The sequence below is a fragment of the Dendrobates tinctorius genome, unplaced genomic scaffold (assembly GCF_039654945.1).
Source record: "Dendrobates tinctorius isolate UK_male_01 unplaced genomic scaffold, ASM3965494v1 ptg000158l, whole genome shotgun sequence".
Taxonomy (NCBI): Eukaryota; Metazoa; Chordata; class Amphibia; order Anura; family Dendrobatidae; genus Dendrobates; species Dendrobates tinctorius.
The window spans coordinates 28,612,602-28,631,813 of NW_027361825.1; the positions used below are offsets into that span (position 1 = coordinate 28,612,602).

The following is a 19,212-nucleotide window of genomic DNA, read 5'->3' on the forward strand; positions in this document are numbered from 1 at the left end:
TTTTATTCTGTGCTTTTTTTTTGTGTTTCAGTCAGTGGGTGGTGTGAACACTGTCCGACCGACTTGTTCACATTTGTGCATGTCACATGTGTTTCTAATCCATTTTTTTCCTTGCTTTTGCATGGTTTGAGAGACCCCACACCTCTCTTGTGTGACATGCACATAAAGAGCCATCTTACACCACGTGCCCATACTAGGAAGCGCCTGTCTTAATCTTGTTCATTTAGACACTTCATATGTTCAGGTTTTAAATACATTAGATAGGGAATGCTCCTTTAAGGGTTACCTTGACTAGGTGGAGAGGCTTGGTATACACTTTTTTGCAAAAAAACGTATCGACTAAATACCCTGTATTTGTTGTCATCTTTTTACCAGCACTTGCTGATTATTGTCATATTTTTTACTGCAGGGTATTTTTGCACATTTGTTAATCTGTGCTTTCTTTTTGTGTTACAATAATAAAATTAGTAGTCACTGACATATATAAATCTCCCTGATATGCAATGGTTTACTATATGTAAACCATGTCTCCTATCCTGTCGAAATGAATTAACAGGTATTCTGCTATCGTTCTCTCTTTTAAATATATATGTGTGTGTGTGTGTGTGTGTATGACATATATATATATATATATACCTATACTATGTGTATAAATCTTGTCTATCTATTCTATTCGAACCTATTCTATTCTTTACTGTACGCATCATCTGCCAGCTTTTATTATATCTATCTATATATCTATCTATAGATGTTTTGAAGATTATTTTGTTTTAAACTATGTACAGCTTGTTTTAGCATGCTATTTTACCATGAGTTTTAACATAGAGAGAACTGCTGTATGTAAAACCTCATGTTAAAATCGTATTGCATACGGATTGCATACGCATGTCATATGGATGTTCCATGGAAAAATTGCACAGAAATCGCATTAACACTCGCATAGCACTCATCTGTTTTTTCGGTCCAGAAATCAGACCATTATTATTCTCGCAAATGGGTATGTGCCCATAGAGAAAGTTTGTGTTCCACATACAGGAAGTATCATGTGTTCCACAGTCAGGAAGTTCTATCCAAGCGATGCTAAAAGGAAGTAAGTCGAGCTGACTTTTACTAGTCACAGCCTGTATAAACCATTGTGTTGTATGGCTGTAACTTTGCACTTGAAACTTGCCTGACCACTCCGCTGGGATCACCTGCCGCTTGGAATGCATTCTGGTGTCTCAGCTTTTTTCTAATCAAGCATAGATACCGTCTAGAGGGACATTGTGCAAAGCTGCTTTGTATTTTGTTGAGTCATGGCGGTGAATATTGCAGGTACCATTCTTTTAGCTACTGGAGTCATTCTGATAATTTATCTCCTTAAATGGTGGAATACGATAAAATTGAAAAACCTGCCTCCGGGACCGACACCTGTACCTGTCCTGGGGAATGTTTTACAGATCGGCACTTCCGAACTACCTCAGTCCTTACTTAAGGTACGTAAGCCTTAATATTTAGTCTTTACATTCAGAATAAAATATTCTAATCACGCATCAAATGTTAAAAATCACATTCTTAGGGTAACGGTTTTGCAGTCAAATAGTTAAAGGTACAATACGGGTCAACTATTCCCACTAAATAAATGTTAGAGCAAGTGCACTGATACTAGATATCTGCAATAATGAGCAACATGATATGGAAAAAAAAAATATGGAATCTTTCCTAAAAATATTTAAAAATTTTTTTTAATTTTTCTTTTTTAAATATTTATTTTCTTTTTTTAGAGTAAATATTTTAATTATTTTTTCTGATAGAAAATATTACTTTGTGATATGTTTATTGTACATTGTGTCATCTCTTTTATCAGTTTCTCCATTGACTGAAAATCACAATTTACAGTGGTGTCATTGAGGTACAAATTCTCCAGCACAGCTCCATCTTGCATGCAAAACCTCTGCTCATGATTTTTATTTTTGTCTGATCTTAACCCTTTTATGCCGCAGCCCATTTTTTCATTTTCTGTTTTTAGCTCCTCTGCTCTCCAGAGCCATAACTTTTTTATTTATTTTTCCGTCAATGTGGCCATGCGAGGGCTTGGTTTTTTTTTTGCGTTTTTCTTTTGGATAACACCATTGGTTTTACCATGTCGTGTACTGGAAAACGAGACAAAAAATTCCAGATTATCCAGTTCACTATGAGTTTGTAGATACCAAACATGTCTAGGTTCCTTTTTTATTTAAGTGGTGAAAAAAATGCAAAGTCTGTTTTTTTTTAAAAAACTAAAATTGCATCATTTTCCAAGACCCGTAGAGCCTCAATTTTTAGTGATCTCAGGCCAGGTGAAGGCTTATTGTTTGTGCTCAGAGCTGACGTTTTTAATACCATTTTTGTGTAGATATAATCTTTGGATCGCCCATTATTGCACTTTAATGTAATGTTGTGGCGACCAAAAAAAAACTTAATTCTGGCTTTTTTACTTTTTTCCCTACGATTAACTATTTTTATATCTTGATAGACTGGGTGATTCCGAATGCATTTTTTTTTACATATTTAATTTTTTTTTTGTAATTTTCACTTGTTTCATTAGTCTCCATGGGATCAATTGAGGACAGGTCAAAGTAGTGGAATTCTCCTTAATATACTCACCTACCGCCGCCTGTCTCCGGGATCCAGCTCCGTTCTTCTCTACTTCTGAGTGATGATCACCACAATTGAGACTAGCCGGCTCACTCTATGCTCTATCTCAATGTGTGAACCAAAAGTCTCTTTTATAGTCTAAGACTATGGAGCTTTGCTCTGGCGATTCAAAGAATAATTTAGTAAAAGCTGCTTCTTGGTTATGCAGAGCTCAGCATGACCCGGAGAGTCTGTAGAGCGGTGATGTCACTGAGAAGCTGAGCAGAATGGCTCTGGACACTGGAGAGAGTGGTGGTAAGTGAGTATATTAATGCACTCACACGACATGCACATATACATGTGGCGCCCCTGAGGGTTCAGTCGCCACAGAGGTACTGCACCTACTTCTGATTTGTGGTACCCCAACATCCAGGTAAGGTGGATACACCTGACTACACTCCAACACCTGCAGCCCACACAACATAGTAGTGTAGCAAAGCACCCTTTGGTGGCTCCCTGCTTGGAACATGAAGCGTGCTGGGAGGTGGGTGGAGTTTAGTTTTGCATCAAAAGAGCCGGAAGAGTGTGGGATTGGGTCAGTTTGTCACAGGAGTCTGACAAGGTCAGTCTGTGAGAGGAGATCCCCGGAGTGGGATGGATGAAGGGAGTGCTGCTGCCGACCTCAGTGACCTGGGTCAGCTGGCACAGGAAAGGAACTTTGATAGAAAGCCTGACTCTCCATAAGAAGGAAAGGATTAGTACGGAACGTGAGGAGAAGAAGAGAACTAAGGATTAGGATTAGAGGAGAACCCTTCCCAAGTTCTAAGCGCAAGGCCGGGGTCCGGTCCCCGAGGTTGTATGGATACTAATGGGCCTGCAGCAGACACGGGAGGAATAGAAGTTGTCACCACTTTATTCCCACACCAGACTTGGGGGCACAACAGCATCGTGTGTGAGCCGGGACTAGGTAGTAAGGAGTCCCCGAAGCAGGCTACAGCTGTCTGCCGTACAAGTAGAGTTCAAAGGAACATCTGATAGGAGGAACTCCAGGGTAACTCAGTACTGTGAGTACTTCACTAAAGGCGCTACGAGGGAGACGTTCAGAAAAGGCACATATGTTGGCGGAGTGTTGGAAAGGAGTACTTCATCTTGCCTGGAAGTTGGCTGAGCTCCTGACCCGGAGGACATGGCACGGATGCGGGCTCTTGTGCCACAACAGACTGTGAGTAAAGCTTTGGAACTACATGCCCTGGTGTCCTCAACTTATTCCTGCGTCAACCTGCCCGGCACTGCTACATTCCCTGCGCCCGACATTACACCATCTACGTGTCACTTCACCTACTCTGCCCTGGGACTACAGCCCTGCCTGTGGAGGGCTATAACATCATTGCTGCACCACACTATCTGTCCCAGAGGATCAGTCTGCAGCGTCGGCTTAACATCTTCATTGCCGAACACCACAGGTGGCGTCACGACTCATTCATTCAAATCATAAGCACACTGAACCTTCCCCCTTTTACAATGGGCGCCCAGGGCCATGGGCTGGGTCCCAGCTGCCATGACATCTCCCATTGAAGCTCATCTGGCCCGGTACCAAGTACCCCACAACCCTGGGAGGGCGACCCAACTTGGCATCACGAACAGGATGACAAATCCCGGTGCCACCGGGTTCTGAGTGCCTGAGTTTTATTGGGCTTAAACATTGCTGAGAATGTGCAGAATAACCAAATTAATAGACTGTAAAATGGACTCTAAAAATGGCTGCCGACACGGAGAAGAAGGGCGTGACAATATGGGTGGTCCTAAGAAAAGACCGCGGACTGTCCTAGGCCTCCCCTGCCTGAGCTTCTATGCAACTGCAACATGGCCCACCCCCCGAGGGGTTCGTATACTGGCCTGGTGTGGAGGAGTAGGAAGACGCCGCCCTCAGAAGGAGGAGCATGGGCCAGTGGCGGGAAAAGAGTTCAGACAGGAAGAAGAAGAAAGCGAGAACGCCATCATGGAGGACAGGCGGAGGCCAGGAGAAAGCGATGGGGAAAAACCATTTGCTCCCAGGCAGCCCCTGCGGGGCATACGACCACTGCGATACCATCTACAGCGCCCACCTCCACCTCCAAACCGGTGCTGCCACTGGATGCGACCTGCCAGAAGGAGATACATGCGAGTCCCGGAGCAAGCGGTGGAGCAGGGGCTGAGGCCCACCCGGACCTGGCGCGGCCGCGCATATCCACCCCTGTCAGCCACCCTATGGTACAGGTAGTTGCACCCGCTGTACCTCAGGCAGCAATTGCATCAGCTGCCACCACCTCATCCTATGTGAACCAACAAGCAGGAAGAGGATGTTCACAAGTTCTTCCCTGGAAGCAGCCCAAGTCATCCGCTTCCAATACCCCAGGAGGGGACCACCAACATTACAGTGCATACCAAAAACTAACTCTGTTACCCAGGAGGGTATTTGCACCATTGTGCCTGTTTTTCTATTTTTGTTATCATGCTGTTTCCCTGTTGATTCCAGTTTTGTTGCCCAGTTTTATTGGCAGCGTTTTTTCTTACTGAACTGTGGAGATCATGGACACTGAATGATCCAGAACTCTAATGTATATAGTTGCACCTCTTTAGGTGCCCTTTCTTGGTTTTACATAGCCATTTTTGGAATAAGGACTACCTCACCTGGAGCATGGCTCCCACCTAAAGGACACTGCAAGAGATCCCGGCTGGGAGCGGTTTCCAGCACTTACAAGAATTATTGAAGTATTTTATAATGTGCCTTATGAAAGTCTTAATAGTTAGAGAACAGCTTTTATATAGAATCTAGTTAATAGCAATAACTATTAGGAATGTTTTCATAAAGAGATGAAGGATTTGAATAAAGATAAAGATTTGAAAAATGCAGGTGACGAACCAGGCATCAGCGGTTGTCACTTAAGGTTAATAATAGAAAGTAGATAATGTGAAAGAAGAGATGATGAAGAAATGTGTTAATGATAATACTTGAAATAGCACTTTGAATTAGGAACTGTAGTAAGATATAGATAGTTTGTTAAAATTGTTTGCAACGTTCAAGAGTCAGTGCCTCCCACATTGGGAAGTTTAGATAAGAACTGTTTATTTAGCATTACAAAAATGTTGTATGTTCCTGTATTTGTCCATCTTTGCTTCTTTTGCAGCCCGCGGACGTGCTGTGTTTAACAGGGGGTATGTGGCGTCCCTGAGGGTTCAGTCACCACAGAGGTACTGCACCTCCTCCTGAGGTGTGGTACCCCACCATCCAGGTAAGTTGGAGACACCTGACCACACTCCAACACCTGCATCCCACACAACATAGTAGTGTAGCAAAGCACCCTTTGGTGGCTCCCTGCTTGGAACACGAAGCATGCTGGGAGGTAGGTGGTGTTTAGTTTTGCATCAAAAGAGCGGGAAGAGTGTGGGATTATGTCAGTTTGTCACAGGAGTCTGACGAGGTCAGTCTGTGAGAGGAGATCCCCGGAGTGGGATGGATGAAGGGAGTGCTGCAGCCGACCTCTGTGACCTGGGTCCACTGGCACAGGAAAGGAACTTTGATAGAAAGCCTGACTCTCCATAAGAAGGAAAGGATTAGTACAGAACGTGAGGAGAAGAAGAGAACTAAGGATTAGGGTTAGAGAAGAACCCTTCCCAAGTTCTAAGCGCAAGGCCGTGGTCCGGTCCCCGTGGTTGTATGGATACTAATGGTCCTGCAGCAGACACCGGAGGAATAGAAGTTGTCACCACTTTATTCCCACACCAGACTTGGGGGCACAACAGCATAGTGAGTGAGCCGGGACTAGGTAGTAAGGAGTCCCCGAAGCAGGCTACAGCTGTCTGCCATACCAGTAGAGTTTATAGGAACATCTGACAGGAGGAACTCCAGGGTAACTCAGTACTGTGAGTACTTCTCTAAAGGCGCTAAGAGGGAGACATTCAGAAAAGGCACATATGTTGGCGGAGTGTTGGAAAGGAGTACTTCATCTTGCCTGGAAGTTGGCTGAGCTCCTGACCCGGAGGACATGGCACGGATGCGGGCTCTTGTGCCACAACAGACTGTGAGTAAAGCTTTGGAACTACATGCCCTGGTGTCCTCCACGAATTCCTGCGTTGTCCTGCCCGGCACTGCTACATTCCCTGCGCCCAACACTACACCATCTACGTGTCACTTCACCTACTCTGCCCTGAGACTACAGCCCTGCCTGTGGAGGGCTATAACATCATTGCTGCACCACACCATCTGTCCCAGAGGATCTGTCTGCAGCATCGGCTTAACATCTTCATTGCCGAACACCACAGGTGTTGTCACGACTCATTCATTCTAATCATCATAAGCACACTGAACATTCCCCCTTTTACAATGGGCACCCAGGGCCACGTGCCGGGTCCCAGCTGCCGTGACATCTCCCATTGAAGCTCATCGGGCCCGGTACAGAGTACCCCACAGCCCTGGAGGGTGACCCATACACACACATACTTAATAAAAAAATACTTAGTGGGAGTTCTTCTTTAACACTGCATCACATTCTTGGTTTAAAGAGCTTTTCGGTGTCTTATCCAAGTGGGTACAAGCCATGATGAGTTTCAAGGTGATGCTTCCAGAATGCCACAACCCACAGTCATGATAATGGTTGATGGATAGACACCATTAATTTAAAGGGACACTGTCAGCACAGTGGTGTGGTGTAAACCATTTAAATTCACCTTTCTACCTGTTTGGCTTTGATTTATAGCCAGTATTCTCAGCTTCTATGAACCCAGATCTGTCAATGAAAGAAGAGGGGGCTGGAAGTTGAGAGAAAGCAAGTAGGTGCGAAGATACAGTCCCATAGCCAATGAATAGAGAGGAGGACGAGCATATGCATCTTTCAAGATGTGAATGTTCTGAGCCTGGTTTTTAAGATACCGTGTCTCCAGGTGTTTCAGCAGATGGACCTCCAGTGATAAGTAAGCTAACCCCTATCCTTTGGAGAGGTAATAATTTTTGACTCTCTGAATGCAAAGTTGTCACAAAGCTTTACACAAAACTACACTGGTTAGAAAGTTTAAAAACAGAACATGGCCCATAATCTTACCAATCTTCTTCCTTGCAATATTCTACACAATTGTACTCTACAATTCCTCAGATACAACCAAAACTCCCCTGAAGTAAGATTATTTGCTAAATAATATTTTTATATTCCATTGTAGCTGAGTGAGAAGTATGGACCTGTGTATACAATCTACCTTGCCAGCCAACGTGCCGTCATACTAATCGGCTATGACGCTGTGAAGGAGGCACTGGTTGACCACAGTGATGTGTTCAGTGACAGAGCCGAAGTCAAAGTCATGGATCTGTTTTTTAAGGATTATGGTAAGACACCCCATACATACATATGTGGGACATTTTTACGTAGATTATATTTTTATTTTAGGATTTTTTTTTTTATAAAGATATGATTGTAGCAGACCTTTGTCCTAGGTCAACAAGCACCCAGGGCTCATGCCTCCAATGTCACCAACTACTAGCCACATCCTTGACAAGAATCTTAGAAGAAAACGACAAACCTCCTCTGCTGGAATCTGTCCCTTTTTTAATTTTTTCAATAAAAAAATAAATAAGAGTTTGGAAAAGATTTTACATGTGACATTTGATCAAAAGGACCATAAGCTCAACCCGGAAAATTGATCACAATAGAAGTACCCATGAAAAGATATTAGAAAATAATTAGTGGACCCATTATGGCGATATGTGGATCTGGCTTTGGCTACTTCAACTGCAGTGTGTGCCCAAGGCATTGATTGTGACTATGTACCACAGTGACATGGATAGCTTTTTACAAACTAAATATTGTCTGTTTCATTAATTTTAGGGGTCCTTATGAGCAATGGAGAAAGATGGAAGACTCTTCGTCGATTTTCACTTATGACGTTGAGAAATTTTGGAATGGGAAAAAGGAGCATTGAAGAGAGAATCCAAGAAGAGGCTCGATGTCTTACTGAGAGGTTTATGAAAATGAAAGGTCAGTGATGATTAGAAATTATGCAGAAAAATACTATGCATGGAATTGTAGTCCTCTAACAGCTGGAGATGTATGTACAAATTTGGTTAGGGCCCATAAAAACAGGTCAACCGTGGTTGTTATACGTTCACTGATTGGCGGTCATTTAATGGCCTTTTTCAAACAGGCCAGCTGCACTTTCATGCCCACAGAACAATCACTAATATAAATTTTTTGTGCCCATAGGATGCGGTGTTCTCAGCAGCCCATGTCCATTTCACACAAGACAATGTCCTACTGTGAATGATAATTTTCAGCTTGATTAAAAATCATTTGTCGGGTAATTGCTGGCCTGTTTATATAGGCTGGTCCTTGAGGAGCAAGTGTAACTAGCTCAGTTATCAGGATGTCTAAATGGGCCCTAAGAGTAAGGGCCCCGTCACACATAGCGATCTCGCTAGCAAGATCGCTGCTGAGTCACTAGTTTTGTGACGCAACAGCGATCTCACCAGCAAGATCGCTGTGTGTGACAGTGATCGGCGACCGGCTCCCCTGCCGGTATCGCTGATTGTTGATGGAAAGCTCTGGACATTTTTGGGGTTGCTGGTCTCCCACTGGTCAGCACGCATCGCTGCGTGTGACAGGCGGGAGACCAGCGAGCAGGAGCTGGTAACTAAGGTACACATCGGGTTTCTAAGGGGGCACGCTGTGCCTAGAAACCCGATGTGTACCTTAGTTTCCAGCGCGCTGATGCAGGGAGCTGGTAACCAAGGTACACATCGGGTTTCTAAGTGACACACACCCCTTAGAAACCCGATGTGTACCTTAGTTACCAGCTCCCTGCATCAGTGCACTGGTAACTAAAGTACACAGCGACGCCGCGCGCTCGGCGTCGCTGTGCTGATCGCTGGTGAAGCTGTCTGTTTGACAGCTCACCAGCGATCATGTAGCGACTCACCAGCGATCCTGACACGTTGATATCGTTGTCGGGATCGCTGGTTAGTTGCTATGTGTGACGGGGCCTTAAGTCTAGGACATGCTCACGGTTGGGTTTGCAAGTTAGAAACTATTTCTATAGGGAAAGTTTTAGTAACCAATGCAACCATTAACTACAGGCTCTACATCCCTAGTAATCATGCTTCATCCTGTAAAACCTGTTGGATGTGTTGATGGACAGATCAAAGGTTTACATTGCTAGACTGGAATTTGCTCTTTTGTCATTGCCATAGGAAAGCATATACAGTATACTTTGGTAAGAAAATCGTGTAGGACAAAAAAAAACCTTTTCTTAAATCCTATCCCCTAAAAGCATAGACTAGATGCTTTGTATAATTGAGTGTTATACATGCACAAGTTGAGGCTATATGTTATATGGACCTTAAAGTGAACCTGTCAACAGTTTTGGCTGCTATAAGATGCGGCCACTGCCTTACAGGGCTTATCTACAGCAATCTATAATGCTGTAGATAAGCCCTTGGTCCGACCTGAAAGATGAGAAAAATAACTTTTATTATACTCACCCAGGGGCGGTCCGGTGTGGTCCGGTCCGATGGGTGTTGCAGGTCTGGGTGCGGCGCCTCTCATCGTCTTGCAATGCCGCCCTCCTGCTTGCATCGTCGCTCCTTGGCATCGCTTTCCTGCGCAAGCGTACTTCTCTGCCCTGAGGACAGAGCAAAGTACTGCAGTGCGCAGGTGCAGGGAAAAGTCAGAGAGGCCCAGCGATTGCGCACTGCAGGAATATGGCCACCTCCTGCCTTTCAGGGCTTATCTACAGCATTCTATAATGCTATAGATAAGCCCTGAAAGGTGGTGGCTGCATCTTAAAGTGGTCAAAGCAGCTGACCAGTTCCCTTTAAGCCTCATGGTTTGGCTTATTGGCTTATGTACCCTTTTATCATTTTCACAACGCACAGCACATACATAGGATATTGGTTTTTTTTTTTGGTTTTTTTTAGTAGCATAGAGGAAAAACACATAGTCCAAAGGAAAAATGAGGGTTGAGTCTTTATGCAGACTTCTTGTGTTCCCATTTCAACTTAGGACTGCAATGTATTCATCCTGAGTCACCATGCCATTACATGGCAGGGTTCACATAAGGGTTGACACTACTTTCCTACAGCAGTGGATTAGGGGCTGTCACCCAGGAAAAGTATGGCCTATTTGAGTTTGGAAGAGAAGGAACCAGTAAGAAATGTAGCAAAGTGGTGGCTTTCCTAGAGACTGCTTCACTGTAAATAAATCTTTAATTCTCCATTAAAGGAATATACTATGTTACAGATTCAGAGGTTCTGGAACATCGGACTTTGAAAGAAAAATATTTAAAATAAGCGAACAGCGACAGCAGAGGGCCCCATTAAAAAAAAATTGTGTGCATCTCTGGTTTGGCTTGATAAAGGCCCTGTGTGGCTGAAATGTCGCATGTCAGTGTTCTTTTGTTTTGTATGCACAATGGTGTCAAAACTTTTTTGAAGATTACCCAATGCCTTAGTTTTTCGTATTGTTTACAGCTTGAATTCATAAGGCTGAGCTATAATACTCATTACAACTTATAAATAGATGTGAAGGTGTTTTTGTGAAAACCCAGTCTTAGAAGAATTTTTCTTTATACCGAGATGATCAATTTTTGGCGCTTTATGTTGAAGATTTTGTGCTGCAAAAGGCAGAATTAGAAGTCAGACTACTAACACACATTGATTGTAATATCAATGATTGTAGATAATTAATCATCCATTATTATAAGAAATTGTAAGAAAATTAACAAAGTACAGTATTAAAGTAACCTCGGCTTTGTATAGTCGCTGATTAGTTCTATATCGTTAACTACAGACGCTCCATTCGATCCGACATATCTATTGCGGCTCTCTGTTTCTAACGTCATTTGCTCTGTCGTGTTTGGTGAAAGATTTGACTACGAGGATGAAAATTTTATGTCTCTCCTCTCTCATATTCGAGATTTTGTCAAAGTGTTCAAAACCTTTTGGGGACAGGTAAGTAATGCTACAAGCTTTGTTGGGAATAATACATTAAGGTCTGGTCTTTTGTAATCACTTACACCAATGTTCTTCTTCCAAACTAATTACCGTACATGTATAATTTGTACTGAAATTATTTACTGGCCCATATATTATTTTTAAGACTAGCGCATAACCACTCTTTCAGCCAAAGAGAGGGGTCTTCATTATGACATCGGGTTTTGCCATCCAAGACTGGAAGAACCATTTTTTGTTTCTACTTCTACTTCTTTTCCATTACTCTTGGGTACAATTTGGATGCCATTTACAGTTGGACGCCACAGATGGTCATTGTAAGATACTACAACTGTTCCACCAGTCTGGTTGATCCAAAGTGACTGTTGGCTTTTGCTTATATCACATGCTTCTACAGGTGTCTAGGAGACTACTTCCTGCCATGGCCTTTCTTGCTTACATGCCCTGTGTGGCTTTGCATTAGTCAGTTAGTTGAAAGCTTTTCCTTACTTCTGTTGCTCCTTCTTGCCACCATTCTACAGATGCCCAAATACCCGCTACTGTAAACATGCAGCACACACGTTGCACAATTCTCTAAGCAATAGGAGTACAGTACCAGGCCACAGAGTGGGAAACACAATTCTAGCCCAAGTAATTAAGTGGTTAATGTCTTTTTAATCAGCAGTTGTAAATGTGACTTGCATTAGTTGCAACAGCAACAACACTTCAAAGGGGTTGTCCTCTTTAAAACAATTATCACACATCACTGGGATTGATTGGTGGGGATCTAATTGCTGGGACCAGCACCGATCATCAGAATGGAGAACTTATATCCACGTAAGGAGGGAGCGGTAGGACACATATATGACTGCAGCTAAGTTAATTTCCTACCGGGCTGTCGAGCACCCAAGAAAAATGAATGAGTAGCATTTGGACGTCCATCCTGCTTCGTCAGCTGGCAGTGAGAATAAAAGTTCGTTGATTGGTGGGTGTCCCATCGTTGGGATCAGAACCAATCAAAAAGTTATTTTGTGGATAGGTGATAATTTGTTTTTACCAGACAACCCCATTAAACCTCTCTGATTATGGCTGAAGGGGGCAGACTCAATATTACTTGAGCTTAACATGCAATGACTCACTTCGAACATAACCATTGGTCTTTGCCCTCCAGTCCACTCACTCTTAACTTGGATTAACAGTCTACCAACCACCAAGGCAGCCACTCTCTCACCAACCTCTGGTCACTGAAACTCAGGGTCAGGACCTCCAGAGCTGACATCAATAGAGCAATGACTCCCACGATCTCTATCTATACCCACTCATCAGTTTGCTTTATGGTAACTGGAGTCAGACCTTACTGTGCGCTACCCAAGTTTTTCATTTTTTGGCTTCAACACATCTCATGGCAATTCTGCCTGACCTCTATTGTAAAGTAACACTCATGCTCTCCACTTTTTTTCTGCGGTTGCTTGCAGCCCACAGATATTTTACATGGTGGCTAAACTTAGGCCTCCTTACCAAGTGTCCACTCAGCAGGCCAAGTAGGAGCTATAAATTGTCACTTTTCACTCCAATGCAGTATTCTTTCCAGATTATACCTACAAGACTATCTCCCCAAACTGACATTCAGCACTTCCTTCTACTGCAAATTGATAGCTGGAAAAACTGCCATGGTTGGTGCCATTGCCACAGATAGCAGACCACCAACTGTTACAACCCATGAGCTACAGGTCCACAATTAAAAGCATAGGAGCTATATTGGACAGGTAAAAAATGTAACTAATTTATAGGCTAAAATATATTTTAAAATAAGTGGCTCCCTTACATTAAAGCAATGGTCCAAACAAGGGCTGAGCCAATGACCTCATAAAAGTCCTGGCTCCTATGCCTTTGCCATTTACTCAGTTGAATGGATATCAAGTTGATACAAAACTTCAAACTGGAAAAATAGTTTATACATTCATATTCCTGTTCCAGTTTGGCAGAAATGTCGAGGAAAAGTGTTTGATTAAATGTTTATAGCCACGGAAAAAATATACAATGGATGGGCATCTGCTTTATATTTAAGATGTGGGGCAGAAAGGGTTTTACACTAGATTTTTACAAATTTTTACATTTACCTAACTTTTTTAATGTTTTAATATTGAAATCTTTATTTTTAGCTTCTAAACCTTTTCCCAAACTTCATGGCCCATGTCCCAGGTCCTCACCAGGGCATCTTCAAAAGTTTTGAAAAGTTAAAAGAATTTGTGATGGGTATGGCAAGAGCCCACCAAGATACTCTTGATGAGAATTGTCCCCGGGACTTTTTAGATTGCTTTCTAATAAAGATGAAAGAGGTACACGCTTGTCAATAATAATTTAGATGATTTTATAGTCATGTATCTAAACTCTTAATTTATTTATCTATCTATACTCCAAGCATTGTGAAATTGTTTCATTTGCAACATACTTGATTACGTTACTATATGTGACTGTTTGATTACAATGTGATCTTTGCCGAGCAGCGGTTAAAAGAAGCATCTAAAGTAGCATAAATTGGGCAACAACACTGTAGCTACTTTAAACAGTTCATTTAACTGCTGCTCAGCAAAGATCACACTATCAAATTTTTGGAATGTAATGTAATTGTATTGTGTAATATAAAATATAAACATTTTTATAATATACTTGATTGCCTTACTTTACATTCTTCTCTCTCTAACACTATTCTGCAGTGCTGTTTCAATGCCCAGCTTATGTTACTTTATAAGCTCCTTTTCAACTGTTATTCAGCAAAGATCAGACTATAAATAGTCAAACAAAATAAGATAATTAAGCATATTACAAAATAAATCATAATTTTCTTATGCCTAGAGATTAATTTAAATATAAAAAGTTTACTCTACAACTAAACATATTTTGAGTCTGTCATTATTGTATTTGCTTCAGTGTTATACATTACTCCAAAGGTGCAGCTGTAAATGGTGTATAGGTACCAGTTAAATCTGGTACTAAGTGCCTTAGGGAACACAAAAACATTTTTGCCACATAAGAAGGTGCCAGTGTTATATGGAGCACATGGCAAGTGTGAACACTGCCATAGTTTTTTTCATCCAGGCTCAGGTGCTTTAGGTTTTGTCTCTGTTTGGCTTGACCCTGCCGATGGGTGTAGATATTTTTGATGATAAATTTGCTAAAAAAATATAGTGTCTTTTTAGGAGAAAAAGAATCCAAACACAGAATTTCATGAGGATAATCTACTGGGGACGATAATTGACTTATTCTTTGCTGGAACAGAGACTACAAGTTTAACTGTTAAATATGGCTTTCTTGTACTGATGAAATATCCAGAAATACAAGGTAATACAGAGTACAGATTTATCATGCAATTGCGTTAATAATAATAATAATAATTTATTTCTTAGCGCCAACATATTGTGCAACACTTTACATTTTAGAGGGGACTTGTAAAGACAATAAATGACACCACAGAATAACAATAATCATGCAAATCAACAGATACCATGAGGAGTGAAAAACTGTGGGTATTGGCGATTAATCGAATTGTTCTAGGTAGTGCATTCCAAAGAATTGGTGCAGCACATGAGAAGTCTTGGAGTAGGAGGTTGGTATAAATATTGAGGATGTTAATCTTAGCTCATTAGCAGAATGGAGGGCACGGGTAGACTGAGACTATGGAGGAGATGTAGGGCAGTGCTGAAGCGTGGAGCACTTTGTGGGTGAGAGAGATAAGTTTTTATTGAACTCTGTAGCAGATGGGTAACTAGTGCAACAACTGGCACAGGGTAAGAATTAGCGGCGTGGAAGGGGTGTGAAGTGATTGACATTGTACAGGGAGCATCAAGTTATACAACCGGAATGGGACCACTGGCCTTGGTATGCAGAACTAGCACTGCTGATCCCATACTACATGAGGCCACAGTTAATTTCTCTTACTTTAGTTCACTGATTGGGTGGTGTTATTTTGGCTTTGTATGATTGTATTTTGGGCTCCATATGGTGAATATTGAAGGGCATCAATAGAAAGTATTCTAAGGCCAGCCCTGTATGCAAATCTCCATAATGTCCTCTTATGCATTTCAGACAAGATTCATAAGGAGATTGACAATGTGATAGGAAAAGTTAATTGTCCAGCAATAGAAAACAAAATGAAAATGCCATACACAGAAGCCGTGATCCACGAGGTCCAAAGATTTGCTGATATTATTCCTGCAGGACTCGCTCATGCTACAAGCAAAGACACAAGCTTCAGGGGCTACAACATTCCAAAGGTAAATTAGAAAAAAAGGGTCTTTTTTACTTCTTTAAGAATAGCACCAGTTTTACTTTTGGGCTTTGTCTGGTATTGCAGAATGTATAGATATAGGGCCACCATTTGCTTCATTAGTTAAATTCTAGGAATTTTTTATTGTTAATTTGTGCAAATGTTTCCACTGGCTCTATAAGAAACTCTACTATAAAGTTTAGGATCATTCAACTTCAGCAGGTCAGTTCTTCTATCTATAAGCTGAATCACAAACAGGTCTGCACTCCAGCTTAATGACTGAAATTTCCCACTTTTGAATATTTTTTTAAAATGGTAAGGCAGTGTCGGTCTCATTCATTTGGTTGGGCTGAGCTACACTTCCAGACTCAGCTGATAGATAGAGATGAGCGAACCGATTCATAGCAAATCTAATTGGTTATGAATTACCTGAAAAATTTGTATTCACCAGGGCTGGAAATGGTTCAAAATTATGCTCATCTTTCCTTACGGAAGACCAACAGATCACTTTGTGCAGCCACAGTTCTGGCCAGTACTGTTTAGATGTGGACAGGAGCTGCGCAAATTTCCTCTTCTTCAAGGCTCATGATTAGCGGGGCTGGCAAAAAATAGCCACTTTGTACAGATGACGTCATGCTAGGGAACCCAGGAGCTCCAGAAATTAACACCGCTTCTTTCTATGGCCCGAGAGCACTGACCTGGACCGGGATTGCACAAAGCTATCCACTCATCAATATTCCTTTTTCTTTATGCAGCTGCAGCTTCTCTGTCCTCTTTGATGTTCTTCTGCTTTTCTGGAACTCCATTTCTGCCTATCTGAGCACTGACACAAGGGGTAGGGCAATATACAGGGTGAGCCATTTATATGGATACACCTGGGTGAGCCATTTATATAGATACACCTAAATTAAATGGGAATAGTTGGTGATCTCAGCTTCCTGTTTGTGGCACATTAGTATATTGGAGAGTGAAAACTTTTCAAGATGGGTGGTGGCCATTGTGGCCATTTTGAAGTCGGCCCACCCAGGTGTATCCATATATATGGCCCACCCTGTATGTTAAGATAAGTGTTGAACTCCCACGTAACCAGGTGAGGCCAATCTCAAGTCTCCGATTTGCCTCCGTTCGTGAATGGAGTGACAGAAGAAGAGGATTCTGATGTTAAACATTGAGGTAGAGGAAGAAGTATGTACTAATTATTTAAAGTGGGCTTGCATAGTTTGGTTTAATTATTTTTTAAATCTTTTATTTACAGGGAACTATGGTGTTTCCAGTCTTGACCTCTGTACTCAAAGACCCTAAACAATTCAAGAACCCAGAAAAATTTGATCCTGGACGTTTTTTGGATGAAAATAGTGGCTTTAAGAAACATGATGCTTTCATGCCTTTTTCTGCAGGTAAAATAACTGTCCGTTATGCTGTATCTCATACCAGAAAACTAATTATATAAAAGTGAATAGAGCCTAAATCTAGTAATTTTGTATAATGATTACATATGTACTGTAATCATTCTGTCTCCTTAGGAAAACGCATGTGTATGGGAGAAGGCCTGGCTCGCATGGAACTCTTCCTCTTTTTCACTACTGTACTACAAAAATTTACATTGAAGCCCACAGTGGATAGACTACAGTTGGACCTTACACCAGAACCTAAAACCAATGGCTCAATCCCCCGATCCTATGAGATGTATGTTGTCCCTCGCTGAGGAGCTACTCTCTACTTTTGTAACTTGATCTAACAGTCATATTTAATAATCAAAATTAAATGTATTGTATGATTTAGCATACTGTTAATGATATGGCCCTAATATACCTCTGATTTAATACACATATTGGCCATACGTGTTTTAGAATAAATCTTCACTGTCTCTTCAATGTTGAAGTTAAGAATTGAAGATCTACTCAGGAACTTTTGGTGATAAGAAGAACTCAATATATATGGTATATATTTTTTTGTCTACCTAGGCTGATGCCTACTGGTCATAAAGAGGACTATTCATTATCACGTTGATGAAAATTTCAACTGTAAGGGCAGATGTTTGTATTTTTCATGCATAAAAAAATGATTATTGTGATACGAATTTCTTCAGGTTTTTCTCATACATGGAGAGAATAAAAGATGAGAAGTTTCCCCATCTATTCCTTTACAGCAGTCCATAGAAATCGGATGAGATCAGAATTAGACATGTCTCTGATATTTTCCGCTGAACATTTGGTCCAAGGAAAATATTGTATATGTTCACAGCCTCAACAATATCATAAGTACAAGAGCTTTCTGTGAAAACAATTGGATAACACTCGTGGAACATGTGAACAAGCCCCAACACTAAGAATAGATTGGCTGTCGGAGAACAGTAAATCATTATCGTTCTTTGTTTATTTCTTTTCTACACTGAGTTCAACCGTATATATGTAGCATCTTGCTTTTGACTAAGGTCAACATTTACCTATTGGAAGCAAAGAGAAATAATATTAGCCTGCTAACCACCATGAAACCAATTTAACAACACTCCATAATAATTGCAGTCCTTATCTATCAGCAAATATGCCTTTGTGATTTATTTGTATGGGCAAGACTTTGCTTTCAACTCCAAACTGGAGAGCATATATAATACTACGTTTGAGTTGCCATGGCTGTGCATATTATCCGAGCACTACTCATCACTAAAGCTAACAGAAAATCTGACAGATTTTTTGGAAAGTCAAATCACAACATTGTTTCCCAACGATGAGACCTTAAAATCATGCTGAAGTTATCCCTTTATTCTACCACAATGAATGTGCAATCAGATTTGTTACAAGAATTTCTCTAAATGTGTTATGTTAACTGTATTGTTGGCCAGGTGGTTCAAATTACCGTATTTTTCTGATTATAAGATGCACCCCAAATTTTGATGAAAAAAAATAGTTTTTTTACATTTTTTTATTTTATAAAATGGTGGTGCTTCTTATAATCCATGCGTCTTATTGCTTACCTGGGGTGGTGGCTGCGGTGAAGCAGGGTCCCAGGGTCTCTGCTGGAGGAGGCAGGAGTGGAGTGATGCTGTAAGCCGGGATGAGGGGTGTTCCAATGTGTGGCGCGCCGCTGCGGCTTTCCAGTAACAAACACTGTTACGTTACAGCTTTTTTCAACACCTGCCTAAAACTTATTTACAGGCTGCCCCCTGTTGTCAGCTGCAATCTGTGAGGGAATCCAGGCAACTGTTTATTACTCCAAAGAGTCAACACAGTTCTCATTGAACTTGGTAACCTGTCCATGTTGAATATTAAAAAAACACCTACTGGGTCCTCCAAATGGAATGATGCACTTTGTTCCAGGTACCTGCTGTGGCATTAGTTGTGAGCTTCTCCGGTGCTACGGGGGTGTCCGGTGCTGCTGCTGATGCCCGGCTGTGCCATGG

At 41.6% G+C, this 19,212-nt stretch overlaps 1 protein-coding gene and 1 long non-coding RNA gene across 3 annotated transcripts in view; one reads left to right on the forward strand and one right to left on the reverse strand.

Annotated features, from left to right (window-relative positions):
- Nucleotides 1–2,696, reverse strand: part of LOC141052021 (uncharacterized) — a 104,201-nt gene extending 101,505 nt beyond the window's left edge. The window contains exon 1 of the long non-coding RNA XR_012220727.1: nt 2,626–2,696. This is a non-coding gene — a long non-coding RNA (uncharacterized lncRNA). The remainder of the gene's footprint in view (nt 1–2,625) is intronic.
- LOC141052019 (cytochrome P450 2G1-like) lies at nt 1,072–17,946 on the forward strand. Of its 2 annotated transcripts, none has more exons than XM_073549190.1 (9): nt 1,072–1,475; nt 7,789–7,951; nt 8,451–8,600; nt 11,406–11,566; nt 13,708–13,884; nt 14,746–14,887; nt 15,632–15,819; nt 17,068–17,209; nt 17,336–17,946. In XM_073549190.1, exons 1-9 carry the CDS (start codon nt 1,296–1,298, stop codon nt 17,515–17,517), a joined length of 1,485 nt encoding a protein of 494 aa, XP_073405291.1. In that variant the 5' UTR covers nt 1,072–1,295; the 3' UTR covers nt 17,518–17,946. The 2 variants fall into 2 exon arrangements, with proteins under 2 accessions (XP_073405291.1, XP_073405292.1); XM_073549191.1 differs by lacking the exon at nt 1,072–1,475 and adding an exon at nt 1,754–6,656.
- Nucleotides 17,947–19,212: the final 1,266 nt, after the last annotated feature.